The following is a 26,516-nucleotide window of genomic DNA, read 5'->3' as shown; positions in this document are numbered from 1 at the left end:
TGTACATTGAACACATACTTTAAAGGATAAAAGATATATCTCATGTTTTATTGATCAAATAAATTATCATTTTTGTCTATAATATGATGTAAATGTGTAAAGGATTTAGTTATAGTTATTTGAGATGTGGCACCGATAATAGCATAATTATTTCATAACTATTCAAAACTTTGATAATTGTTCCTTGGAGTTCCTTGGGCTGCCACTATGGGTCTGAGACACAAATGCTTTTTATGAATAGGTTAGTGTTCAATTTAGCCTAGAATAGGAAATAATGGGTGATTGCCCGAGGCTCTCAACTTCTCCTGGACCCCAATGAACAGAAATACAGAGAGATGGAATGCTATGCATCTAAGGACCCCGCTTTATTTTTCATCAGAGCTTTATTTTGATCTAAATCCATCACTGATTGAGGTTAGAGAGGAGCCCTAGGCACAAACAATTGGCTGCAAGTAGATCACAGTCAGAAGCTCCATTGATGTTTGGCCAGTGCAAAGGATAAAATTTGGTTTACCCGGGTAGGGGTAGGCAAAAATAGCCACCTTGCCCCAACACCCCCCACTAGATGGACATGAAAGCCAGTAATACACTGCAGAGAAAACTATTAAATGGAATGCCACAGGTCCCATAGGTATCACCTATACCTTATCCCTTGGGTCCGGTGGTGGCTTTGTCATACATAGCTGGACCTCTAATGAAATCTTTCACATGCAGAATGTCACTTTCACATCAATATTACCCAAACATTCTTTATTTGAAGCAGTTTATTTTTTATTCAGCTAAGAAAATACATACTTTATCACGAGCTCTTAACAAAATGTTTGATCCTTCTTACAAAAAAGTCAGTGTATAGAAATAAAGGGGATTTGTTTATTCTAGCTACACCACGGTTGGTACACTGACCTATTTTTATCCATCTGAACACATTAATTCATCAATAAATCACTATGGGAAATCCAATCGGCTTCACCTGCTGTGCACAGGAGGAAATGATGTTACCCCTCCTTGTCTGTTGCAGTTCTACTTTGATAATAATTGTACCTGACATGATGACAGTATCGCATGTTTTACACATTCATCATGGTTTCAGCATATCTAATTTAAAAACGAAAAATGTTTCTATTGCAGCTTACCAGTTCTTGTAATGGCTGCATCAGTTTTCTCTCACCTGGCGATCCTGCCAGTAACACTTTTTTCTGTCCTAAGGTGACAACAGTGTACCGTATGCATAAGTAGCATATTACACTAGGACAGGGCTACAGAACACATACACCTATTCAAATGTATAAAATATAATAAAAGTTTTGTAGTTTACAGGCATAGCCTAAAACAGTTGGGATGATTTACTAAAGGAAGAAGGACTGCTCACCTAGCAAAGTAAAATATTGGCAGATGATACAGATAATACACCTGGCGTAATGGTGAATGGATTAATCAGAGTATATATCATTCTGGGAATGAAAAGAAAGGAAGGGGGTATTTTATCTTGGAATTTGTATCCTGCATCCTTCTATTCATTTGTTTGGCAGCTATAGTTGCTGCAATCAGGTCCAATTTGCAGGACTTAGGAAAGAGGAAAGTGACTAAGGCTAGGTTCAGACCTGCCTGGAAATCATGCCAACCATCCCATCACTGGCACTGCAGTGCTGGTTTATAAAGAATCTGCATCTGCAGATTTGACAATGGGCAGCAATGAGCAGTACCCATTCATTCTCTATGGTGCTTTCATAGGTACAAGCTACCTGTAGCATCTCCCCAAGGCAGTGGGTAACACCACACCCCCATGCCAGTCTAAATATAGTTTTAGGATAAATAAGCAGGCTGTCTCCTATCTCCTACGAGTGCCATTATTGATGGATATTCAATAACACAGCTGGAGATTAACTGAAAGTGGTAGGTTGCAGATTGTGGAACAAGATCCCTTTTATCTCTGCAGTCTGCAAAGGCAATAACAGCAAAATCATCTACACTACCCCTGCGGATACTCTTTACAGACAGTTGACTTCTTTCTGATTGGAAAAGTCTATCAGCAATCCTGGTGATTCCTTTTGCCTAAAATGGAAAACTTTATAGCACAATCTACTAAGCAGAAATGTTACTACTGCCATAGACTGTATAACATATTCTGGGTGCCATTTACTGCATATACTTTGAATTATTTTGATTATTCCTAGAAAAATATGAAGGGTTAACTGATTGTGCACCATTATCAGTGGTTGTTATAGCTGTCTTTATTAACACCAACAACAGGCAACACTAACATTGCACTTGACTAAAAACTGACTGTTCTTTTTGGGTGGCATCATAAATTGCAATGAATTCCAAAAATTTGGGCAAGCCAGAGATGAAATCTTCCCTCAATATCCTTTCTACTCTCATGGTGGTACCCAGTTTGATTTGGTGTTGAGTAGTGGTTACCATGACCTGAGTCCTAATATACAGTCTCTTGCATTGGGTGGGTGGCACCTATTTATTTATTATAAAGGGGAATTAAATGTATTTCAGGGTGTGGAGCTTGGATTTTGGGTAATCGTATCCTATTGAAATCCTCAATTTTTTGGGGAAGTTGGTAACTGAGCCTACACAAGAACCTTTAAACATAACTTTATCTGTTTATTTTCTAAATCAATGGAGCAAAACATTTTATTATTCCAGTAAATAGAGTTGTTCTTTGTAATTGTTTCTATTAAGTACTATTGAGAATAAAAACACTCCAATGGTTTGGTCATTTGTCAGGGCTTCATCATTTATAAATCATGTGAGGTCCAGGGTAATTAGGGGCAATTTGCAGATAATTGCTAGTGTTACTAACCTATCCCTTTAATTACTGATAAATAAAAGTTTTAGAGATTTTACATATAATTAGATTTTCTTTATGCCTTACATGCATTTAATCAGCTGTACAACCCAGGCAATCCATTTGGATCAGCAGTTATATAGATGAGTTAGGAGTGTTTTTAGGTTAAAGCATTTTGTTACAATTTGTGTCACACATAACAAATGGTTGTTGTGCATTTTCTTAAAATATCCATGTTTAAGGGCTTTTAAAGTTTACCTGTGAATAGATATCAATTAATAGGTAGCTATACTTAATAACCTTGATATTGGGATATCACTCGTACTTGTGGGTTTGGATTAACCTCTGGTTTCCTATATGTAAAAGATATTCTATACTGGCCTAAAAATGTAGACACTGTTCTGGCCCACCACCAATATATATTTAAAAGTGGCAGGTGCAGCAAACACTGGGCCTCCGTGCAAAACTGGCTTGTGGACCCCCGACATCCTTTTGTGCTGAGCAAAAAAGCAAAAGCCTGCAGAGTTGAACAGTCCTGAAAGGAAGAAACACCCGTGCAGGGATTGCTCGGAGAATTGATTCACCTACCACAGACCATGGCCACATAGGTTGCTTTCCTAGTCCAGCACCAAGGAATGGATAGCTGGGCTGCACAAGCAGGTTTCTGAGGGCATGTCAGACCTCTGTTGTTTGTGTCATTGTTAATTGTTTAATGATTTTATGCAGTTGAAACATCTGACACTCTGCAGGTTGCATTGAATAAAGGTATATAAACCATCCTGCATTTGTTTTAAAAAGAGGCATACTACTTGGCATGCTATGATTTTCTGTTCTTTTTTGCTACCAGTGGATTCCCACCATACACTTTCTTCCTCTATATTTATTATTGTCATACTAACTCTCTAATGAAAACCTAAAACACGTCGAGTAGTGACAAGTTTTTTTCATAACTGTCATTAGCATTTCTATATTTTTTTAAGCAAGTATGAAGTATTTACTGTTTTTGGATCTTTATAATGCATGAAGCTTGAGAGCCCATTGTATGATTTTATTGTATTTTATATGGTAAATAAAATGGTTTATTATTTTTGTTATATATGTGATTAGGTTTGAAATGTATACCTTATCTCTGGTATTAATATTCTATTATTACGGATTGTGGTATAATATGGTTCTGATTTCTAAACACAAATAATTACGTTTGGTTTATCGATTGCTGAGTTTTGATTGGCTACTGCAAGTTACCACACTCAGAATAATTTATATTACATTATAAAGTATGTGAAAACATGAATATTCTCAAAATCACTGGTAAATATTTGTAAAATATGAGTCTACAGTAGCAAAATAATCCTGATGGATATTGGATTTTGTTAGGTTAGGTTTTATTTATTTTTTTCTGTAATGCCAGACAGTTACACAGATACTCAATGGTTTTCAGTATCCTGAATAATACTGTGGGCCTATCACACTGATCTAGGTAGGCACTTCTTGTGTTCTGTGTGACAGGACTATTTACTTTTGTAATAAGTAATACGATGAAATCCTAAAATCTTGTGCACAGCAGCCTTTTCAGCAACGGACTCACAGATAACTGAAACAGGGTAATGGAGGATAGCAAACTAATGAAACATTTGAAAAAAAAACTGTCTATAGGTTCAGGTCAGTAAAGTAAAAGTATTTTATAATGATGTTTTATCTTAGGGAATGAAGACATTTCATGGGTCCCTATAGCCAGCTATTGATTGGGCCCCACAGCCACATTTCTTACATGCCATCCAGCAGTGTCATTTAGGACAATACGTTAATTCACCCTAAAATGTAAGCCCAAGCAAAACTTTTTGTCCTGCTCACAACCATTGGTGTAGAAGAGGGCTTGTTGATATTGCAATTGCAACCAAGACTATGCTCCAAGGGGCCCATAGAGGCCCTGCCCCCATCACTTTGTTCTACAATGCCAGGCTAGGGAAAGTCTTGTGTCCATGGACACTGTAAGGCCACTGCAAGGTTGTTACTCTGCCAGGCCCAGAAATAAGTAGGTATAGAGCCCACTGTGGAGCCCCCTTCCACATGCTGATTGTCGAATGCAGCAATAAGAGAGAGAGAAGGGGTACAGCCCAGTACCTGGGAGCTTGGAATGGAAAGAAAATAAAAGGCTACTGTATGGAGTGCTTAAAGGAGAAAAGAAAAGTTAAAGTCCATAGAGATTTGAAGGAGGAGGCTTTGCAGTTAGGAAGCGGTGACAGCACTGGGGAGACCTCGGACTAGCAATTACTAAATCTAAAAGACTCCCCTGTGGATCTGACTATTCTAGAATGGAGACCTCAGGGAATCTAGGTTCAAGAGGGACTATGGTTCTGTTAGAGCACTGGTCCCCAACCTTTTGGACTTCACAGACCACTAATATTAGGAACTCCAAATTGCGCATGCGCGGGGAACCGTGTGTCACTCTCCCATCGCAGGCCCAGACAAGACACAACGTGCCCACTGCCCTGAGCCTGCGATGCATATGGGAGACATGGTCTGTGGCTCGGGCTGTCCCCCCCCAAGCGGGATCCTTCTCCTGACCCCGCTGGGGAATGCACTGGCCAGAGCCACAGACCACAGATTGGGGACTGGTGGTCTCCGTGCTCTTGCGGCCCAGATGTCAGACCGGGGTTTGTAGACTCCTGCTTTACATGAAATCTGATTTTCTGTGCTTGTTGTCTCAACATCTTTCCTAGTGGGGCACAATTGCTGCTTCAGCAGCTGATGACAAAATTTACCATCCAAAAATCCTGATATTTCTAGTTTATTTTGCATGGATTACCTGAATTAGCTACACTTTTTTATTTGTTTATATTCTAGTTTTTTGTGTTTTGGACAAAAAATTCAATATATATTAATATTACTCAGACTTTGTCTGGCCAAAATTTGAGGTTCTGTTAGGTGTCTAACCAATCAATGAAGTCAGTCCACCTGGATATAAAATAACTCAAATAACTCAAATCAAAAATATTGATTCACAGGAAATAAAGGTTTGCAGTATTCCATGTGAGAAAAAAAAGTTGCTCACCTATGAAATATTTGATATGTGTATTGTGTGATCAAAGTAGAAAATAGTCATGGGATAAAATATTCAATACCAATAAAATAATTCATATAGTTTAGCAAATTTGTTCTGAGGGTAAAGAATTAGAAGTTCAGAGTAGTGCAGATGTCTAACAAATTAAACCTTGGAACAGCTACCCCCTTTGAACTGCACGGGTTAAACACTCTGTCTCATGGGGAATGGAATATGGAATAATACTAATCCTATTACTTGCCCCCACAAGCTTCCTTCCTGCTATACATCTGATAATATAAAGCCTTTTCTCCGGCTGTGGGTTCTATGACGTCAAAACATACAAAGCAGAACCAGAGAAGAACAATGCCCACCAGCAGAGCCAATAGTAGGGTAAGTATTGTTTCTCATTCCAATGGCCCTACACAAAATGAGCATTTCACTCTTAAATCCCATTTCCTACTTGTGCTGCCTGTTAGATACACAATTGTAATTCAATTGTATTGAATGAAAGTAGCATTGGCTACCATGGCGTAATAAAATAAATATATAACAAAGCATCTGAGCCTATTAATTTAAGAATTCATTCGATAAAGTCCTGGTATACCTGGCAGTTTTATATTTCAGTTCGTGATAACATTGTACAAAACTGTGGTATATGAATGTTATAGGCAAGGCCAAGAGAACGATCCCACTGACAACACAAACTCCACCAAGTATCCTGCCGGGAATAGATATCGGGTACATGTCTCCATAGCCCACAGTGGTCATGGAAATGATCACCCACCAGCAGGCTGCCGGTATGCTGGAATAATCCTCATTTTTTGTTTCAAGGTCCAGTCCGTGCTCCAGGAGCTGAGAGAGTGCGCCAAATATTGCCATTGCAACACAAATGAACACCAACAGCATAACCATCTCCCGGTAGCATCTCTTTAGGGTGAGGCCCAGAGTCTGCAGGCCTATGAAATGTCTGGCAAGCTTTATAACCCAAAATATTCTCATCATCCTCAGGACCCTCAGGGTCACCCCAGCTCTCTGCAGTTGGGGGTTTTCACCGGTGAAAACGGTCATGAAGACAGAGACATAATAAGGAGTGATGGCCAGCAAGTCAATGATGTTCAAGGGCTTTCTGACAAAGTCACATTTATTCTTTGAGACAATGAACCTGACGATGCACTCTGCCGTGAACCAGCCGATGCAGATAGCTTCAATTATCCTGTGGAAACAAAACACACTGAATAATTTATTTCCATAGGAACAATAAAAGGGCATCTTTCCCTGCAATAAAAAAGCTTTATTTATCCTTTCCTAAATTAAGAAAACATTAAAAAAGTCGGCAACATTGCATGCTGTAAAAGAAATGTAAATCCATTACAGATCATCTTCGGCTTGTATTTATATTTTTCATTTTTATGGTAGAGACTGAACAAATGTATAACTTTAATCTTGTATGAATTTTTTTTAACATTTTAATTTATTGCAGTTTTCTAAATTATTGAACAAACATAACAGACATTAAAAACAAAATTCCAGTATAAATTAACAGTCTTGTATGAAATTTAGAATATAAATAGTTTGTATTCTTTTTTTCAGCCAAAAGTTAAAGCTGAAGACCTATTGCATATGTTTTCCAGGCTACCCCTATCTGTTTCGATGGAAAAAAGACAGTTGTTTATAAAGCTCCGTAGCTCAATCTGAAAATTACACATACAAGAATATGATCACGAAGTGATGCCTCCTTCAATGTATGTGTATGGAGATGTTCCACCTAAAACTTTAACCTAGTGTTAAGTTATACCCTAGGGTTTCTCCAGAGGTAGCCAGGGGCTCTTTAAGCAATTAGCAGATTGTGACTCTCAGATAAGTTTAACAGACACCAATGATCCTTTTGGCTTTCTGTAAGATTGGCGGCCCTCCCATTGGCCAGAAATGTAAGAAGCATTCTTCCCACTGAACACCATGCTAATCTACTGTGATCTGTGGATTATAGGAGGGTTCCCTGAAGACCCGCAAGTTATTTTAAGGGGTTCCGCCATGTTAAAAAGATAAACTCTAACCAGGTATTCACTTCCACTTTCTTGTTAAAACTCATATTGCCTTGTTATTGTGTACAAACCTTTTTTTTTCACAAACATAGTAAAAGAGATAAATACAAACATAAAACATCACCTTAAAAACATGAACTGAAAAGAATAATGTAAAATAACATAAAGCTAATGTCACTTCCCTTCTATTTATAGTGATTCTCTGTTATTAAAATAGACCATTCTAGTAGACATTGCATCCTTCACACAAACAATGTGTGAATTTTTATTCAAGTTCTATCATCTATTCAGGTGCAAAACTGCAAATGAAGCAATGGCGAAGTGATACCACAGCTGGGACTTCCGAGTCTGCTGTTTTTGCTATTAGTGATGTGATCTAGTGATGTCTGTTAGTCATCATGTCCTTATTAATAAGCAGTGTTCATTCTCCTTATCCACTGAACAGATTCAACCTGTCCCTAAAACTTGAACCAGATTGACAGCTTTGGAGAAAAAGTCAGTTTCTTAGTGAGAAAACTTTTATATATGAGGTTTTTGTGTATGAGGTCTAAGAAGTCTTCACAGGTAATGAGGAAAAGATGAAATCAAGTGACAAGATCTGTCTTTGTCTTCTGAAGGTAGAGCACATCATCATAAAATTTAATGACACCAGTACAAGAAGCAAAAGTACAAAACGGACAGTATAGCAATCAATAAGTGTTCTTTTATAGCAATCAAGTTCTTTTACTGGTTTGGCTTCAGTAAAAATTACAATTGACTGGTAGGTATGGGTTTCTGCATTGTCCATTATTTTTTGGATGTAGCTATAGACTGGGCAAAAAGTAAAGTCACAATGAAGTGGACCAGCTTAAGCTATGATTATAGCACATGTTCGCCGTGGTATTCTTTCAAAAAGCTTATGCACCCACCCAGAATTGTAATAATGTTTTGCCAAGATCTGATAATAATGATGGGAGAGTCAGACTGCTGTGTAAAGTCTACTCTCACACATGCCAGGTTCTCCATAGTTTTAAGGTCTGATGGTGACCGATCTATGCGGGAAAATGATTTCTCATGCTTTTTGGGAACAATGAATCCTGACATTATCATCTTGGAACATGCCTGTGCCATCAGGGAATTAAAAATGGAAAAACTTAGTTGTTCAATATTTTTACATGGCAAGTTCACCTCGTTTTTGGGCTTAACCTAGAGCTGACCAAATCAAACAATCCGGATTATAAGCGGATAATTTTTTTCTGGCCAGTGAAATGAACAATGTACCTGTCCTATGTCCACTCAGGAGCTTACACTGCACAAATCCCCACTTCCATCCAGAATGTTGAGTTTGCAAATGGCCAGTCACCAAGCATCGGAAGTATCACCTGGGGTGAAGAGAAGTGACCCACATGCTCCTACTGACATGTATAGGGGAGAAAATGAACATGTGTTGCTGGTGGGGCTGTATTTAAAGTAAATCTGTTGCTTTACCATTTAGTTAGGTCCATAAATATTTGTATCGAGACAACTTTTTTCTTATTTTTGTTCTGTAGATTACCACAATTAATTTTAATTGAAACAACTCAGATGCAGTTGAACTGCAGACTTTCAGCTTTAAGATAAGATCCAAGCTAAAAGATTGCATAAAAATGTGAGGAACTAAAGCCTTTTTTTACACAATCACTTCATTTCAGGGGCTCAAAAGTAATTGGTCAAATTAAAAAGCTGAAAATAAAATGTCCATTTCTAATACTTGGTTGAAAACCCTTTGCTGGTAATGACAGCCTGTAGTCTTGAACCCATGGACATCACCAGATGCTGGGTTTCCTCTTTTTTAATTCACTTCCAGGCCTTTACTGCAGCGGCTTTCAGTTGTTTGTGGGCCTTTCTGTCCGAAGTTTAGTCTTCAACAAGTGAAATGCATGCTCAATAGTGTTCAGATCAGGCGACTGACTTGGCCATTCAAGAATATTCCACTTCATTGCTTTAATAAACTCCAGGGTTGCTTTGGCTATATGTTTTGGGTCATTGTCCATTGACTGTATATGCTAAGCATTGGTCTGTTTTAGTTGCTTAGTATTCAATTACAACAGCACCTTTATGAAAGTTATTATAATAGTTATTATTTATAATAGTTATTATCATAGTCCCATGAAACCTGTTAATTCAGATCTATATAGAGCGTATATTTTCTGTCTGATGTTAACTATACCTATAAATAATTATATACATAAATGCTGTTTATTAATGTATATATAAAGATATTTTTAATCTATCACTTTTACAAGGCTGCAGCTATTTATTACATGACGGTATTTCTCCCATGCTAAGCTATTAGTTCAAGTGTATAAACTCCTGAGAACATTTTGAAGTGTGTTATCTGTATGATCCAGGGCAGCATTCAGCCAATTTATTTAGGTTCCCTGTAATGAATTAGCTGTGACCAATGCCAATCATTGCAGGCTTTGAGGGAATGTTTAATCTTTTTGACCTTTTTTTAGTTATGCATGAGAAAGAGAATATTAATAGTAAGCTCATGTTATCAGTGCATTCTAAGTCTATAATTATATAGACATAAGGGGCATCCAAATTTGTTGATTACATGCAAAGGCTTTACTTCTTTTTTTATGCTCTAAAGTGGTGAAGCTTTGCATCCACTCCACAAACCTCTTGGCGAAACGCGTCGGATAAAGAGACACACATTATTAACCTTTAATTAGTGTTACCTAGTCAGGGATCCTTTATGTATAATTATTGGTCTACATGTCTCATGACAATTAAATGGGCATGACCACATAATATAATCATTGTACTTTGTAATTTGTCTTTGTGAAATTTACATCAATACAGTTGTAAAACCCCAGCTTTCCTTTCTTCATTTTGTAATTAATCTTGTCATTTTTGGGGTTGCAACCATTATCATTTATACTGGAAAGATTGTTTTCATTATTCTCAGTACTCATCTCCACACATGCAAGTCTCATCTACATAAAAAGTGCATGAAAAAAACAATTGTCATCAACACCGGATCTTTCATTTCAGGTACTGGTTGGATATCGTGAGTTGCCAACTTTTCCTATTTGTCAGGGCACCATTGCAGACAGGGACAGGCGATGTCCTTTGTGTAATAAGCATTGCTTCCTGCCTGATCGCTCTGTGAAAAAGGATAAAATGATATTCAGCAATCTCAGCTTCCCCTGCACATCCTAGGACTCAATGAACGTGTTACGTCATCCCATGGCTGAAAGAAGGGAGAGAAGAAGGAAGAAGATGGTGGCACCCTGCAATGCAATGTGGAAAAGTGAGAACAGCAGGATTTAGTTCTGCTTTAAGCCCCTGGGGGGAGCTGGGAAATAAAGCACAGAGAATGTATCAGTGAAGACCAGCAAACTCCTCGTACTTCCTCCTATCATCTCTATTATCATCAACTGGACTACTGCAACATTTTTCCTCTTTCTCACACTGACCAGACTCCCTCCAGTAAAATATATCATGAACACTGCAGCTAGACATATCTATCTCTCCACTCCTTGTCTTTGCACTTTTAGCCTTCAAACTACTTTACTTTGTTTTTAAATTATTCCAGATCTCTTGTCTCATCTATATTTCTGGCTTGATACACAAATATACCCCTAGCTGCCTTCTTCTCTCCTCCAATGACCTACTAATGACCTCCTCAATCATAACCTCTTCCCATGCACGGCTCCAAGACTTCTCTTGAGCTGTCCCCATTCTCTGGAACTCCATTTCTCATCTTATTAGGCTTGATCCTATGTTCCACACAATCAAAAAACCCACCTTTTCAAATTTGCCTACCCATCCTCATCTGTCTCTTAAAGCTTACCTAAACTCAACATTTTTACTTTCCATAGAAGGGTAGACTACCCTTCTAAATGAAGTAAAAAAGTTGTATTTTTTTTTAAGCGCAACACCTTTTTTTTAATAAAAAAGAGTGCAGCGCTGACCCTTTAAGTCTTTACCCTCCACCTCGGGACGAAGAGGAATTCCAGGATGACCCAGGACCAAATCGTGGGAAGGACCAGCGCCATCAAAAGATCTGCGGTATTAGGTAAGTGTGATTTTTTTTTCATTTTTAGTTCCACTAAATTGTGAGCTCTATTAGACAGGGTCTTCTGCTTCACCTGCATTATTGTTTGCACTTGCCTATTTGTCATCTTTCACCCCTTTTTAGTGTACAGCACTCTGTAATATGTTGGTGATTTATAAATAAATGTTATTAATGTGATAATAAAGCCACTGAGTTATGTAAAGCTGCAGGATGTCTGCAGAACATCACTGCTGAATTTGATCATTTCCATTTTGGGTTGATACAACCTTTAAAGTGCACCTGTCATAAAAAAGATATGCACAATTCCTTTCCTGACCTACTAAAAATGCTAGTTACCTACCTATCACACTGATGCTTTGTGACATCTATTTCACAGACAATGTGAGCTATGATTGGAAAGGTCAGAGATCCTGTATGTTTGTTACATTTCTCCAGGGAGTCCTTGAAAAGGTGAAAGGTCTGAGTGTACTTATAAAAGGTGTCACATTTTTAATTGCAAAGCCTTTGTTCCATGGTGTGACTTCTCACAGGTTTAGTTTACATCTTATCCTTTAAAGTTAAGCTAGTTTACATTCATTCAAGGGTATATTATTAATATTTACACATTGGCTTTCGCCTTCCTAAATTCTTAGGTAGCAGCCGGTTCAATGTACACTGTCTAGTTTATTCAATGAGATGCCATTGGTGGCACTAATACATAGCTTATTGGGGTTCAGAGAACAAGGCATCCATAGCTGAAGTCAATAGCTGGAATCTAATTATATAATTCGTGTTAGCTTAGATGAACATAACGTAATCCTAAAATGTCATAGCTATTTTTGTATCTACTTTTTAATAAGTATTATGCTATTTAGTATGTTTAGTTCTAAAAAAAAATGTATATACCGTATATACTCGAGTATAAGCCGGAGTACCTATTTTTAACTTTGAAAAAAGGAAAATCTGATTGACTCGAGTATAAGCTGAGGGTGGGAAATGCTGCAGCTACTGGCAAGTTTCAATATTTAAAATAAATACCAATGAAATTGCATTAATTGAGGAATCAGTGGGGTATATGTTAAAAATATTTATCTCAATATTACTATATTGATATTATGATCTTTAATAAGAGATGTAAAGCTGCGTACACACCTGCAATTTTTCTCGTTGGAAAGGATCTTTCACGATCCTTTCCAACGAGAAAAGACTGCAAGATGCATGAACGATGCTGTACATACAGCACCGTTCATGCTCTATGGAGAGGGGAGGGGGAGAGCGACGGAGCGGCACCCTGCTGCGCGCTCTCCCCTTCCCTTTCATTACGATCGGTCGTCGTCCATCGTCCATGGATCCGCCAGGACGGTCGTCGGACGATGGACGACGACCGACTGTACACACGGCAGATTTTCGCCCGATAATTGGCCGATACCGATTATCGGGCGAGAAAAATTTGCCGTGTGTACGCAGCTTTATTGTAACAATGATTGTGCAGAGTGGTGGGCGATGACATCTGCTTAATATCTGCTACATCACTGGATATATAATCAGAACAATGAAAGGCTCCATGGAAAATCACTTCATCACTTACTGCATATACTGCACTTATCAAAAGAATTGCTTTCTAAAGGCGCAAGAATATTATTATAAGATTAAATCCTTCTTCTATTAGACAAATAACACTTCTGTGATGGCCAACATATATATAACTTTGCTATAATTTTTTATTTCAAATTCAACAGTGTGAATGCAATATGTATATGCAATGTGAATCCTAATGCAATATGTACGGAGGCCGGATTCAGTACGCCTGTACATGATGTTGTGATGTGGGTGTGGCCCGCACAAGCCCCGCCCCATCCAGTGACGTTAGGGATTCCCTCTGCAGGCAAAAGGACACCAGTCTCGTCGGCGGCGCCCGCATCTCAATCTGCTGATACCTGACTGGAGTATAAACCGAAGGTGACTTTTTCAGCACACTTTGGGTTCTGAAAAAGTCGGCTTATACTCCAGTATATACGGTCTATATTTCACATATATAATTCAATTCAGATAAATAAGGAATATGACATAATTGTATTAGAAAAATGGGAACTGATGAGCACACTAAGGCAGGGAATAAACCATACCTATGAATACATGGTATTTACATAATATAATTTGTTTGGAAGCAACAACTGCTCTACAATTAGATTTATATGCGTTCCATGGTAATATTTCATATCACAGCTTGCAGCTAACAGGAGGAAAGCTATAAGTTAGATCAACATCTTTAATTGTTTAACTCTGCTATAAAATATAATCAAAGAATAGGAAACATTAAATTATTAGAATTGCTGAATGATTTAGAAGATACACACATTCCTCTTCCTATTTACTATCAAATATGAGACCATCTGCTTTTGTCAGTTAGGCGAGTTTCGGACCGGTATCAGGATCAAGCGATTTCCTGCAATTCTTGGTGGCTGGCAACCAGCATCTGCAGATTTAAAAATGTGCAGCAGTGAGAGGTACTGTACTGCTCATTACCTCCCAATTGATTTTCTTTGCTACTTGCAATGTCACCCCCGAGGCAGTAGTGCACTGACATGAACAAGCGATGAGCACACTGCAACCTCATGGTAAAACATAGCCTCCAACAAAAGCTTCCAAAAACCATAAAGGATGTAGTGGGCTTTGCGATAGTTTACAATCTCGGTGCAATGGGTGCACTATTAAAAGCTTATAATTTAATAATAAAATATGCCATATATATATATCTATATATATATATATATATATATATATATTAATAATATATGTTCTCTTGTGCCCTACACAAATTCCTATTGACCTGTCCTTATTATATACTGCCTCTTAGAGTATTATGATTATTTAGAAGTGGATGCCACGAATTAGAAGTGCTGGACTTTGCCCATTTAGGGGGCCCGGCCTTCCTGCATAAAAGAGGCAATAAAAGATGCTATAGATTTCGTACTGTACTTTTTAGCGGCCTGTACTGTATACTTTCAGTTGGTTTTATTTATTTAACTTAGAGATTGATTGGCCGCTGAGCTCTCTTTTATCTTATTATTTTCTGATATCTAAGGGTAGTGGAAACATTCTATAAACTTTTTATACAATGCTTTTAAAAAATAACAAAAAAAAAAATGCTATAAAAACCATTTCAGTTACGTTAAAAGAGACCCTATTAGGTTCCAGCAACATCTGGTTCTTTAGTTTGATCAATGATCATTTCAGTCTATTAATGCTATATAAATGTAGACCGTCAATTAGAAATTCAATTGATGTTACTACCACACACCATAGATAAAATAAGTCTATGTGCACATGATTCTTCAAACATAAATTGATTGCTAGGTCTTAGGACTTGTAAAATCAGCAGGAAATTTTCTGTGTTAATTGATCAAAGTTCTTTTAAATCTAGTCTCGATATTGATCACTTTTGGTGAAATTCAGAATTGATTTATGGTTGATTCAATGTAACAGTGGAATTGACTGCTTGGTTTAATGGGAATGATGACCCATGTATATTCAGTTTAAAGCAGACCTAAACCGAAGAAACAAATAATCACCAGAAGGGATAGTTTTTCTGCCAAAACAGATCTTCAAAGTCTCTGTTGCCAAAAAAATTGAAAAAAAAGCTCTGGTTCATGGTGGCTTTTTGTTATTTGTGCCGTGCAGTGTACAGCTTGGATTCATATGAAGCACCCATGCATATAGATCCAGCCACCATGGACAATGTAACTCCTGCCGACACGCAGAAGTTATATCATTCCTGGACAAACAATGGCCATAGAGGATTGTCATGGTCCCAGAAGTCTGCCATGGAGTCTGGGGTAAAGATGGTGGCTTTGGGGGACACAGCAGGGGCAGGTTCCACGTTTTATGATAGGAATGCAATCCCTACGGAAAACAGGCCTTGCAAAAAACGAAAGGGGGTGACAACCATGGATGGAACCGTGCAGAACTCATGAAAACAGAAGAAAAATTCACCAGCACTCCACAGTACAGGATTCTTGCTCTAATATAAAAGCACGGTGAAAAAAAATAGCATTTCAGCGCCATGTAGAGTCCCTTCCTCATGGCAAAAAATGACTTGATTCCGAGGTGAGTTTAATTATGCTTTAAGGACTCCTCTCATGAACAAAAATTGCTTACTATCATATCACTTGACACTGTGAGCCTCTTACAACGTAAAGTGCTGGATAATGTCTGGTGTCATCTAATTCTTTCCTCTGCAGCCTGACTGTCCCTAGCCCACCCCTTTCATTACATGGTTTTTAGTTATTTAACCCCCTTGGCGGTAATCCTGAGTGTGGCTCGGGGTTAAATTTCATTACAAATAGAGTTAACTCTGAGCCAAACTAGGGGGGGAATTTAGGGCTTACCTGGTCCCTATGAGCCCCCGACGTCCCCTGGCGATGCTGGCCCGGCATCTGTGTCCCCTTGGTAATATCCGTCTGGCATCGGCGTTCCCTTGGAGATGCCCAGAGTCATCATGAGATGCAGATGCCGGGCGGGCATGCAACATAATTACCTGCAGGCAGCGTGCACTGAGGGGCAGGACCAGCGGAAAATTTAAAATAGGAAGTTTTTTTTTAAGGTCAAATGCCCCGAGGTTAAACATAGATGTTCAGCATCACATATGGGCATTACCTAAGGCAGTCTGAACACACAAGCAGCCTATTAAGAAACATCTGCCCCATCAGACTGATATCTGCCAACCAAGGCCTTCTGATATTTTACCAAGAGCCAACATTCTGCTTACATCAGAGCCAAGGGGCCTTATTTAATAAAACTCTTCAGGACTGGAGAAGATAGACTTTCATGGGAGTGATTGAGCAAACCTGGAATGGTTTTCGTAAAAGGCATATGCTATTAGTTAATATATTCTCAATCCTGGACTAGATCTACTTAGGGATTGCTGAATCACCCAGGTTCTCCCATAATAGTCCATCTTCTCTAGTCTTGAAGAGCTTTAATAACTCAGAGCCAATGACTCTAGAGAGGAGTACTAAGGTGGGGTGCTGAGATGTTTTCAGGACGTTATGTACAGCACCCTGCTAGCGCCTCCCATAAACCGTAATTAGCCTGCACAGAAAATCACAGAAATAACATTACTGGGTCTGCAAAAAGGTATATACCGAAAGACGTCATTAGCACGTTGATGAGAGGGTTAGGGATAAAACAGAATAAACTTCATCTTTAAACAAAATGCCTTTGTGATAAGCACCTGATATGCAGTCAATGACAGAGCTGTTCTCCCTGTGAATCCTGGCCAAGCATGGCTGGTATGTATAGCTTCACAAAAGTCAATCTGTCTGCGCTTTGTATACAGTTCAGTCTGCGGTGTGCTAATTCTATACAGTATGCCAGACTCGGCAGTAAAACAAAGTTCTCCAGCGCAATAAAGAACATTTTAAAAAAGACGCTTACAAGGCTGTTGGCAGGCAAGGCAGAGGTTAAACGAATGGGGTCAACCACTTAATAAAGTACATTCTGCAAACATTCCGCCCAGAGAAAAGATGTTTCCCTGAATTGTTAATGGTTTCTATGGATCATGCTGTGAATCTGTAGATAAATACATTAGACTGCCCAATGTTCTCTTCACAGTTTGTAGTTTCTGTTCAGTTAAATCACTGTGCAACAGCTTACAATGAAAACAATAATAAGAAAGACAGATTGACTACTGCAGGAAATCTATTGGTTTTTAGGTTTGGCTTTCTCCCTCAGGGCTTGTATGTAACATTACCAAATTCTCAACAAAACTTGTCTCCTGATTTTATCTTTCTTAAAGCCAAAGACAAAAATGTAATATATAGCAGCTTTGTTCCTTTAATTTTACCGGGAGATCCTGAAAATAACATATTTCCAGGTTTTTTGTATACACTGTCTATCTATTGAGGAAGCCATGGTTGTCAAATGAGTTGGACTTCAAAGTTACAGTCAGTCAGGTTGAAAAAAGTCCATCAAGTTCAACCACTAGGGAAATAAACATATCCCAGATATAAAACCCTATGGACATTGATCCAGAGGAAGGCAAAAAAAAAACAAAAACCCCGGGTACAATTTATTCTAACAGGGGAAAAATCTCTTCCTGATCCCATGAGGCTATTGGATGTTCCCTGGATCAACAATCTGTTATCTTTACTTTAATACTTTAATCCCCAGGTATATTCTGTGCTTCTAGAAAAGTATCCAGCTTTTTCCTAAAGCAATCTATAGTAGTTGCTGAAACTACTTCCTGAGGGAGCCGATTCCACATTTTCACAGACCTTACAGTGAAGAATCCCTTCCTTATCCGGAGATTAAACTTCTTTTCCTCCAGACTCAAAGAGCACCCACTTGTTCTTTGTAATGATCTTAAAGTGAAAAATATTATTATTTAAAAATAATATTATTTCAAGCACTTCTTTCTTTGTTCCTAATTAATTGATGGCGATAGTAGTATATGTAGTAAAGGCAGGTTAGGACCGATTGTGGAGAAGTGCTCAAAATCCGCTCCTAATGGCTGTCATCTTGCCAGCCACTTGGTCATTCGTTCTGCGCGAAACAACCAGTGTTTGTAGATTTGAAAGCAGATGTCATTGAACCATTATTTTCTATTGAGCTGCCATGGGTGGACGTTACATGTAGCATTTCCTCCAAGGCAGTGGCATGAGGAGGCAGTAACCACATCGCAACCTCATCACCAGTCTGACCATAGCCTAATGATAAGGTTCTCTCTGCTTTCTTTTTCAAAAAAAGTGACAAGCATTTCTTGCAAAATCAATGGATATTTTCTTTAATTCCTCAAAAAATTATAAAATAAAATTCAACTAAAGCTGGAAGCCTAAACTTTAAGTATCTGCCTTTGCACACCTCATCTGTCCCTATCAGAACTTTTTTGGCTGTAGACAATATGCAAAACATCTGATTGCATTCTTCATACTAAGACCCAGACATGCCCCCTTGTGGCAGGCAAGGATTATGCTTATACATATGCAAATAACAGCCAGAAAAAGTCAATATTTGCATAGCTGCTCCACATGGGCTCCATGAAGATGTCATATCATTAAATTTAGGTTCTGACAACAATGAGGTGCTCTTATTGCTATTTGCTTCCCATGCTTAGAAAAAAAAGGCTTTTTCTTTGCTAAATATTCCATAAACTGCCACTACCTGCTAATTCCCCCACCTACTAGACTGTAACCTCTTCGACCCAGGGTCCTCTCCTCCCCCACTGTCGGTATTCATCTGTCATTTGCAACCCCTATTTAATGTACAGCACTGCGTAATATGTTGGCGATATATATTAATTCTGTTTAATAATAATAGTAATATTAATAATATTACTAAATGCTTAAGTCCCTGGGGCAGGTCCTATTTCAGGGCAGTGAACTTTTTGAAGCCACATGCCCAACCCAAATTAATATTGATTCTGTGGTCAAGTGTTGGTATTGTCCACCATATGATAAGAGTTTCAACCAAGCCAGCTAAGCATGGTTGGAACAGCCCCTTTAAATCCAAAGGTACCCAGTTCTGCATAAAGGTCATTTAAACAATATGATTTGCAAAACCCCTTTTTCATCAGTTATCAGTCATAGAAAATATACATAAAGTTTGGATATTTAATTGGCAGTCAAAACTATTGCTTCTGGCCCGGCAACAGGTACCAGAGATCTCCTATTGAATATCCATACTTGTTTAAGTGCCCTGGGCTTAACACTGATTCTCAGAGATTATACTTCTTCATTTTCATAAAATGTCTTTTTTTAACTCTTACAAGGTATTTCTCTCATTTTCTGCATTGAAGAGAATTTCCCTGGTAAGGGCTGTCAAGCAATCTCCAAATCATGATATATCTACGTGCTGAGCCAGTAATGATCTGAGCTTGTACAGTATGCTGTGTATGAGATTGAGGCACGAAGCGCAAACTTTATGTAAGATCTGTAAATATGTCTGCTGAGAACTACAGGATAATTACATTTGCCAGGACTGGGAGTTTTCACCGTATACAGTTGCAGTGGGAGGAGAGGTATGTGTATCTGGGGTTATGTTATTTTCCTTTACAGTCCTGCTACTTATTATTTATATTTCCACTGCCTAGAATGAAGTTCCCTAACAGATTGCTGCATGTATCCACAGATTTTAGTTTCTACCCTTAAAGGTTCACTCCAGTTCATAGTTTGCATTTCAGTATGCAGAGTGTATCTGCCTGCTAAAGGCTCCAATTTTCTGATTTTCATCTTTTTTTGCACATGGATGCAGTTTTTTGAATGGTTGTGAATCCAAGCATGCAAAGAATGCAAGCCAAGTGTTCCCTGGTTCCAAGTCCTCCTCCAAAAGTATGATACTCATCGCATAAAAGTATAGGTGTGAATCCAAGCATGCAAAGAATGCAAGCCAAGTGTTCCCTGGTTCCAAGTCCTCCTCCAAAAGTATGATACTCATCGCATAAAAGTATAGGAAATGCATTTGTATATAACAGTAATACATTGCTTATTAGGTATTTAAATATCCCAATTTAGAAAATGACCTGACTTGACCACATTGGTAGTGCATTCTAAAAAGCCTCAGCAAGCCGATCACTGCCTAAGCCAGGAGTTGCCCAATATCTTAATAAAACATGGCTTGGCTTTTTTTTGTCCGTGATGATCCACTAGCTTCAGTTTTTTTTTAATTGAGCAGAAATATACTAATTAGAAATTGTGCCTTCACTCTGATCTTATTGATCTGCATGCTTGCTCCAGGTCATTGTTAAAATATTGCAAACATCTAGAAATTACTATTTTCCAGAGGCCTCCATATCTCTCTTTGTATTGGCCTCCTTTAATGGGGCATTCAACTTTTATTATGTTGCAGAGAAGACAGGTTGGTCCCTCCAGCCCGTCTACTCTCTGTAGGGGTGTCCATACACCTCTCCTTTAATGGGGCATTCAACTTTTATTATGTTGCAGAGAAGACAGGTTGGTCCCTCCAGCCCGTCTACTCTCTGTAGGGGTGTCCATACACCTTGAAGGTAATGCATGCACAGGTTCCTGCGCCATTTATGCAATAGTCCATGCATGTATATAGTCAAAACTGCAAATTGAGAAAAGTGATATACTGGAAGATGCAATCTACATGTAATATGTACCCACAACAGACTAATGTAATGTACAAAGTTGTAAAATGTACTGCAATATAAGTCCAGCTCTAAAGTCAGAGCCTAACCTATTTTGTTCATCAGCTGTAAGGTACTGATTCTGAAATGTTAGCGGTGGCGTGGTCTCATTTGCATTCAGCCAAGATGCTGATTGGATAAATCTCCTTGAATATCATCTTTAGCACCCACTATAATTTTGCTCTGGGACCAACAACCAAATGTAGACCAACAGGATAATATTATAGATATTTAACACATTAGATTGGAGTAAAGCATGGAAGAAGGTTGACATTAGATAAGAATGAATATATTTTATGTTCCCTTTAATTTCTGTTTTAGCTGTGCCACTACTTATTTTTTCATTTTTAAGTTACTTTTTATTGTTGGAAAAAGGCTCACTGCGTTCTCTTGTAGAATGCCTCAACTAGAAATCTGATGTGTATACCCATTGTCCAAATAATAACAATTCCATCTTAATTATCTTAACGTCTAAATATTTAAAGCTTTGAACGTTCTGACAAATTATATTATTTAGGTCTGTTTGTGCTTTTTTTTCATGGCTTTTATTATTATATATACACTTACACTCTTTTTTATTACTGTACATTACATATATATATGCTGTCATACTTTTTTTATACAGTCTTTATCTAAGAATGAAGTGTAGTATTCCATCTTATTGTTCTCCTCTACCCAGAAAAAAACCATTCCGATGGCTGGTAATAGAAATGACAGTAATTACTAAGCAACCTCTGGCACAGCAAGGAATTCCCTCCCTCCACCCCGATTTAGCTAGTGGGCTTAGCTGTGTCCATCCATCACAAACATTAGCCTTGTTACAACCAATGTATTATTTCTTCCTTTTACATATATCTAATGAGCTGCTCGGTCTGTGTTACATATTCTGTAAGGTCCCCTGAAACTCATTAGCTAGGGGGGAATTACCGAAGGAAAATGGACCAAACAATGAAGAGATTATAAAAAGGTAATGATTTATTTATAATCTGGACTGAGGAAGTATAAAGGCTTTTGTCTTTTTTATTGTAATCCCTGGTCTATTTCTGGCTCTCGTGATGATCCATTAGCTTCATTTTCTTTAATTGACTCGGAAGAATTATGAAAGATTAGGAATCTTGGCTTCACTCTGACTTTATTGATCTGCATGCTTGTTCCAGATCATTCTGAAAGTATTGCAGACATCCAAAAAAAGAGTTTTTTAGGAGATCTGTAATGGTCTCTATATGTAAATGCCTACTTTAAAGGGGCATTCCAATTTTATTAGGTTTCAAAGATAACAGGTTGCTCCTCCTATCCGCTCCTTGTAGGGTGGACATATAGTTTGTAGTAATACATGCTCAGGTTTCTGTGTTCTTTCATATATTTTTACATTTATGTAAATAGGCCAATCTGCATAATACAAATTACCTGTCTGTTGTGGAAAGAGATGGAAACATACACTAGAAGATGCAATCATTGTGTAAATTACATTTTTATTTTACTTTTTATTATGTGAGTGGATATTTCATCATTTGTTTTTTATGTGGGTCCATGAGCTGAATTTGCCCAGAGGCAATCACTGACAGTTGCTGGTCTTACCATCAACCATTCTTTATGGACTGGAGTGAACATGTACAGTATAAATGTGAATTCCTATACACATAGCCCCGGGCTCTAACTTTTTAGTCCATTCTGCCTTCCCAGGGCAGTTGACCATTGTATATCTGCAGTTTAAATTTAACACTATTGTTGTTGAACAATCTTACCAGTGTAGGCAGCTATAGTCTAACATCTGTGGTCACCTTAACATGAACTGATCTGTCTGAGTTAATTTGTCAAATAATCAACCCCTGTGTGGATAGCAAGGACAGAGCTGCCATTGCATCGCAGTCATAACAGCTTGAAACCTTAAACTGTGTAAAGGGTCTAATTGAGGTTTTAGAAGAAACTATGTACATCTGAGAACAATATAAATATATTGGAAGGTTACAAAGTATACAAAGTATTACAAAAATAGTAAAAAAAAAAGGTTATAGCTGATGCAGCAGTTAAAAAAGAAGCAATGCTCTGTATCCTATATGCACCTATCTAGGATTAGCATATCATCTCTACAGAGAGTGCTCAGAAGAATTTCCAAGGGGCAAAGGGTACATTTTTAATAGATACTGGTTAGATGGGTGCTGGGACCCCTCCAAAAAGCACATAGGCTTAAATACTGCTCATTTACATAGTAAGACAGGTTGAAAAAAACACCATAAGCCCAATAAGTTTAATTACCAGGGAAAACATATCCCAGATATAAAACCCTATGGATATAGTTGATCCAGAGGAAGGCAAAAAACATCTATCTGTCTGTCTGTCAATCAACAAACAGGTCTAAAAGTAAATAAAGGGTCTTACACAGGGGTCCAATGGTGAAATTGTCCTTCTTTGATATCTAGGATAATCTAGATGATTAAGGTGTCTCCCCAACTTTAGGAGGTCTGCTTGAACCTGAACATTACTGGTCAATATAATGATAAAGGGCTTTTATTATCTAGTTATGATCGGTTACCAGTGAACAAACCTGGACTTTGGCTCCAGTTTTTTCCCATTTGTCATACAGGTTTGTACAGCAGGACTGCATATGCAAACATGTAATAAAAATAATATATATATTTGCTAGCTTTGGAACAAAGTCCTACGTCATAGGATTGTCTACACAGGCATACACAAACCAGTACTACGGAATAAATATTTACAGCCATAAGGTGCCTTCTAAGAAATGATATCTTCAGAGTGGTGTTCTATGAGTTAAATCAGTCTAAGAAGAGTTATCCATGTCATGCACAAGCAGTCTGATGGTAAGAACGGGTTAATGCCTACTGTGTGGCTCCCTGGTAAACACACCGAGGTCTGATAATGAGGTCTATCAGGATTACTGTACAAGTGTTTCTATGTGATGTAATCCCAGAGCTTGAAGAATGTTTTAAACTCTGCTAACTTCTTGTGTAGCAGCATATTTTCTATGTTGCTTTACAGAAAGATGATGCTATCTGCTGTATGTGGTCCTGGTTTCTGTGTTGGGTTTATGCCCCTTGTCACATGATTGAGTTGTAATATAATTACCCAGGGCTTTTTTTCTCAGTGAACTCACCGGAACAGAGTTCCGGCATCTTTTTTCGACAGATTTTCCAAAGGAGAATTACAACTCTAAAGCCTTCATAAAATCTTTCCTTACTCTCTTTTCCTCACATACCTCTGTATGGAGTGCTCTCTGGGGGAACGATCTGGCACAGTATCTGGAGGGAGGGGGGAGACGGACAATGTCTGGGCTCTGGAGGATTAACAAGATGTGAGTTCCGGCACCTTTTTTCTTACAAAAAAAGCACTATAATTACCCCCCAAAGACAGACGGACACTGATAGTAGTGAGAATGGCTGGTCATACCCCGAAGGTTCCCACAGACTTGCTGTATACCTGTGCTCCTCCACGCTCCTATTCTCTGCTGTCTTCCAGTCGGGCAAGGTACTGGCACACAAGACCACCATGGATACAATGACAAAGAGTATGGACACCACCGCCAAGATCTGTGCTGCCAAGGATGAGGTGGGCTCCTCAAAAGTCCTTCTCATACGCTCCAGCCACTTCTTGTCCTCAGGAGCAGGAAGGTCCTCTTTTACCGTGCTCTCATCAGGCTTGCTCTCGTCGGACAGGTAGGTGTAAGTGTCCGACATGCGGTCGTCAAGCCTCCTCTGGCAGCAAAACTCTAATTGGGAGCGCTCCAACCCCCAGTAGATCATCTCATTGTAAAAGGAGAGCTCACACATTTGGGGGACAAACCTCAGTTTGCCATACTTGACATACATCATGATAAAACCAAAGGCTTCAGAATGCCTATCAAAGAAAAACTCATTCCTTTCCTGATCGTAGTCGTCACACACCTCCAGAAGATCCTTCTCCGAAGAACAATTGTGTAGCCTGCTCACCCGTCGTAGAGGGAAATCCTTAATTAGCTCTTGAGAGAAGGAATACCTTGCACCCCCGACATTGAGAGTAAAGGAATCTCCCGAAAAGTTCATTGCGATGGCCTAAATGTTGGTGCTGTCCTTCAGTACCACCCCAAGCCTTGGAGGTCCTTTACCTTAAAGTTTTCACTCTGTTTCCACCTCCAGATTCCTTACAACCTATTTGTCCAGGTGGGTCCAGGCAGGTAAAAAATACACGAAACAGCATGATGAATTAACTGATGATGTAGAAAACTTTACAGGTTCAGTTCTTGACCCAAAGGGTCCAGCATCTTTCTAAGGGTGCCCTAGAGCTACATCTTCTTGCCTCATCATCCAAACTGTCTTGAAGCCCCTTGAAGTTACAAGCCATCAGGTCTTTCCTACAATGTAGCTTCTAGGAAATTCTCAAGCTAATGAAAAGAAGAGATGAGAGAAATAGGGAGAATGCTGAGAGCTACCAGTTCTATCGCCTGCTCTGTGTCTGGTGAACTTTACTCAATGTGAGAATCACTCAGAGGCAGGCAGAGAGGGGAGGGAAAAAAGAGAAGATAGGGGAGGTGGAGTGACTTGTGTCTGCATCTCCTAGGTACTTTTCTATAAAGCTCTATTACACAGATGACTGTAACGTTACTGTATACACGCTGTACAATGAATGCTGCTCATCCCTTACCAATCATTAATGTGTTAAAAGCATCAGTGATGGTGCAACTGGAAGAAGTAGATGAGGCGTTCTTCATCATATCACTGGGCTACTTTCCATCACTTTTCTACAGAATATCTAAAAGAAAAGAGCAAAAATATTATGTATTCTTCTTATTATTTTTCTCCCTTTTTCTTCTTTCTCTCATCTACAAAATAATACATCATGGTGGAAGAAATATGTTGAATCTATCCTTCTCATGAAGAATACATGCTCATGTATAAATGTGCATTGTGCTATTACTTTTTTAGGTCAAAACAGCAAAAAATAAACTCATGAATAATATGATAAAATAAATATCCTGGTCATACAATACAGAAAGGGTAAGGTGGCGAGTATTGCTGCTCCAGCTGCTACTACATTAAACCGTTCTTTCAAGCATTGATGTTACAATCCGCTCAGTCCTGGATATTCACTGCCGAGCTGCCACAAAACACAGCTCCCTTTGAATTACTGTACAGTATTGCATATTGTCAGTACTTGGTATAAATACATTACAGAGATCTACTTAATTCTAAGCGGTTAGATTTATTGATGACATTTCTTAACCCTTGAAGCAAATGCAGAAATGCAATAATGATAATAATACTAATATAATAGATATATTATTAATAATAAATTTTATATATATATATATATATATATATATATATATATATATATATATATCAGGAATAAATATCTGACTCTGGCACGTTACAGCCTTCTAAAATTTCTATATGGTTGGTAGATGGCCAGATCTTAGTATACTCTGTGAACATACCTATTAGACAGAGAAGCAGAAAGTGACATTA

The 26,516-nt window shown here is 38.4% G+C and overlaps 1 protein-coding gene across 2 annotated transcripts; it reads right to left on the bottom strand.

Annotated features, from left to right (window-relative positions):
- Positions 1-758: 758 nt before the first annotated feature.
- On the bottom strand, positions 759-25,765 carry KCNG3 (potassium voltage-gated channel modifier subfamily G member 3). Of its 2 annotated transcripts, none has more exons than XM_072409785.1 (2): positions 24,493-25,765; positions 759-7,056 (listed from the first exon to the last, which is right to left on the bottom strand). In XM_072409785.1, the coding sequence occupies exons 1-2, from the start codon at positions 25,092-25,094 to the stop codon at positions 6,411-6,413; spliced, it is 1,248 nt and encodes a 415-aa protein (XP_072265886.1). In that variant the 5' UTR covers positions 25,095-25,765; the 3' UTR covers positions 759-6,410. The 2 variants fall into 2 exon arrangements, with proteins under 2 accessions (XP_072265886.1, XP_072265884.1); XM_072409783.1 differs by having other exon boundaries at positions 24,463-25,764.
- Positions 25,766-26,516: the final 751 nt, after the last annotated feature.

This window comes from Pyxicephalus adspersus, chromosome 4, assembly GCF_032062135.1.
Source record: "Pyxicephalus adspersus chromosome 4, UCB_Pads_2.0, whole genome shotgun sequence".
NCBI classification, from domain to species: domain Eukaryota; kingdom Metazoa; phylum Chordata; class Amphibia; order Anura; family Pyxicephalidae; genus Pyxicephalus; species Pyxicephalus adspersus.
This window is presented reverse-complemented; position numbering and strand designations above follow the sequence as displayed.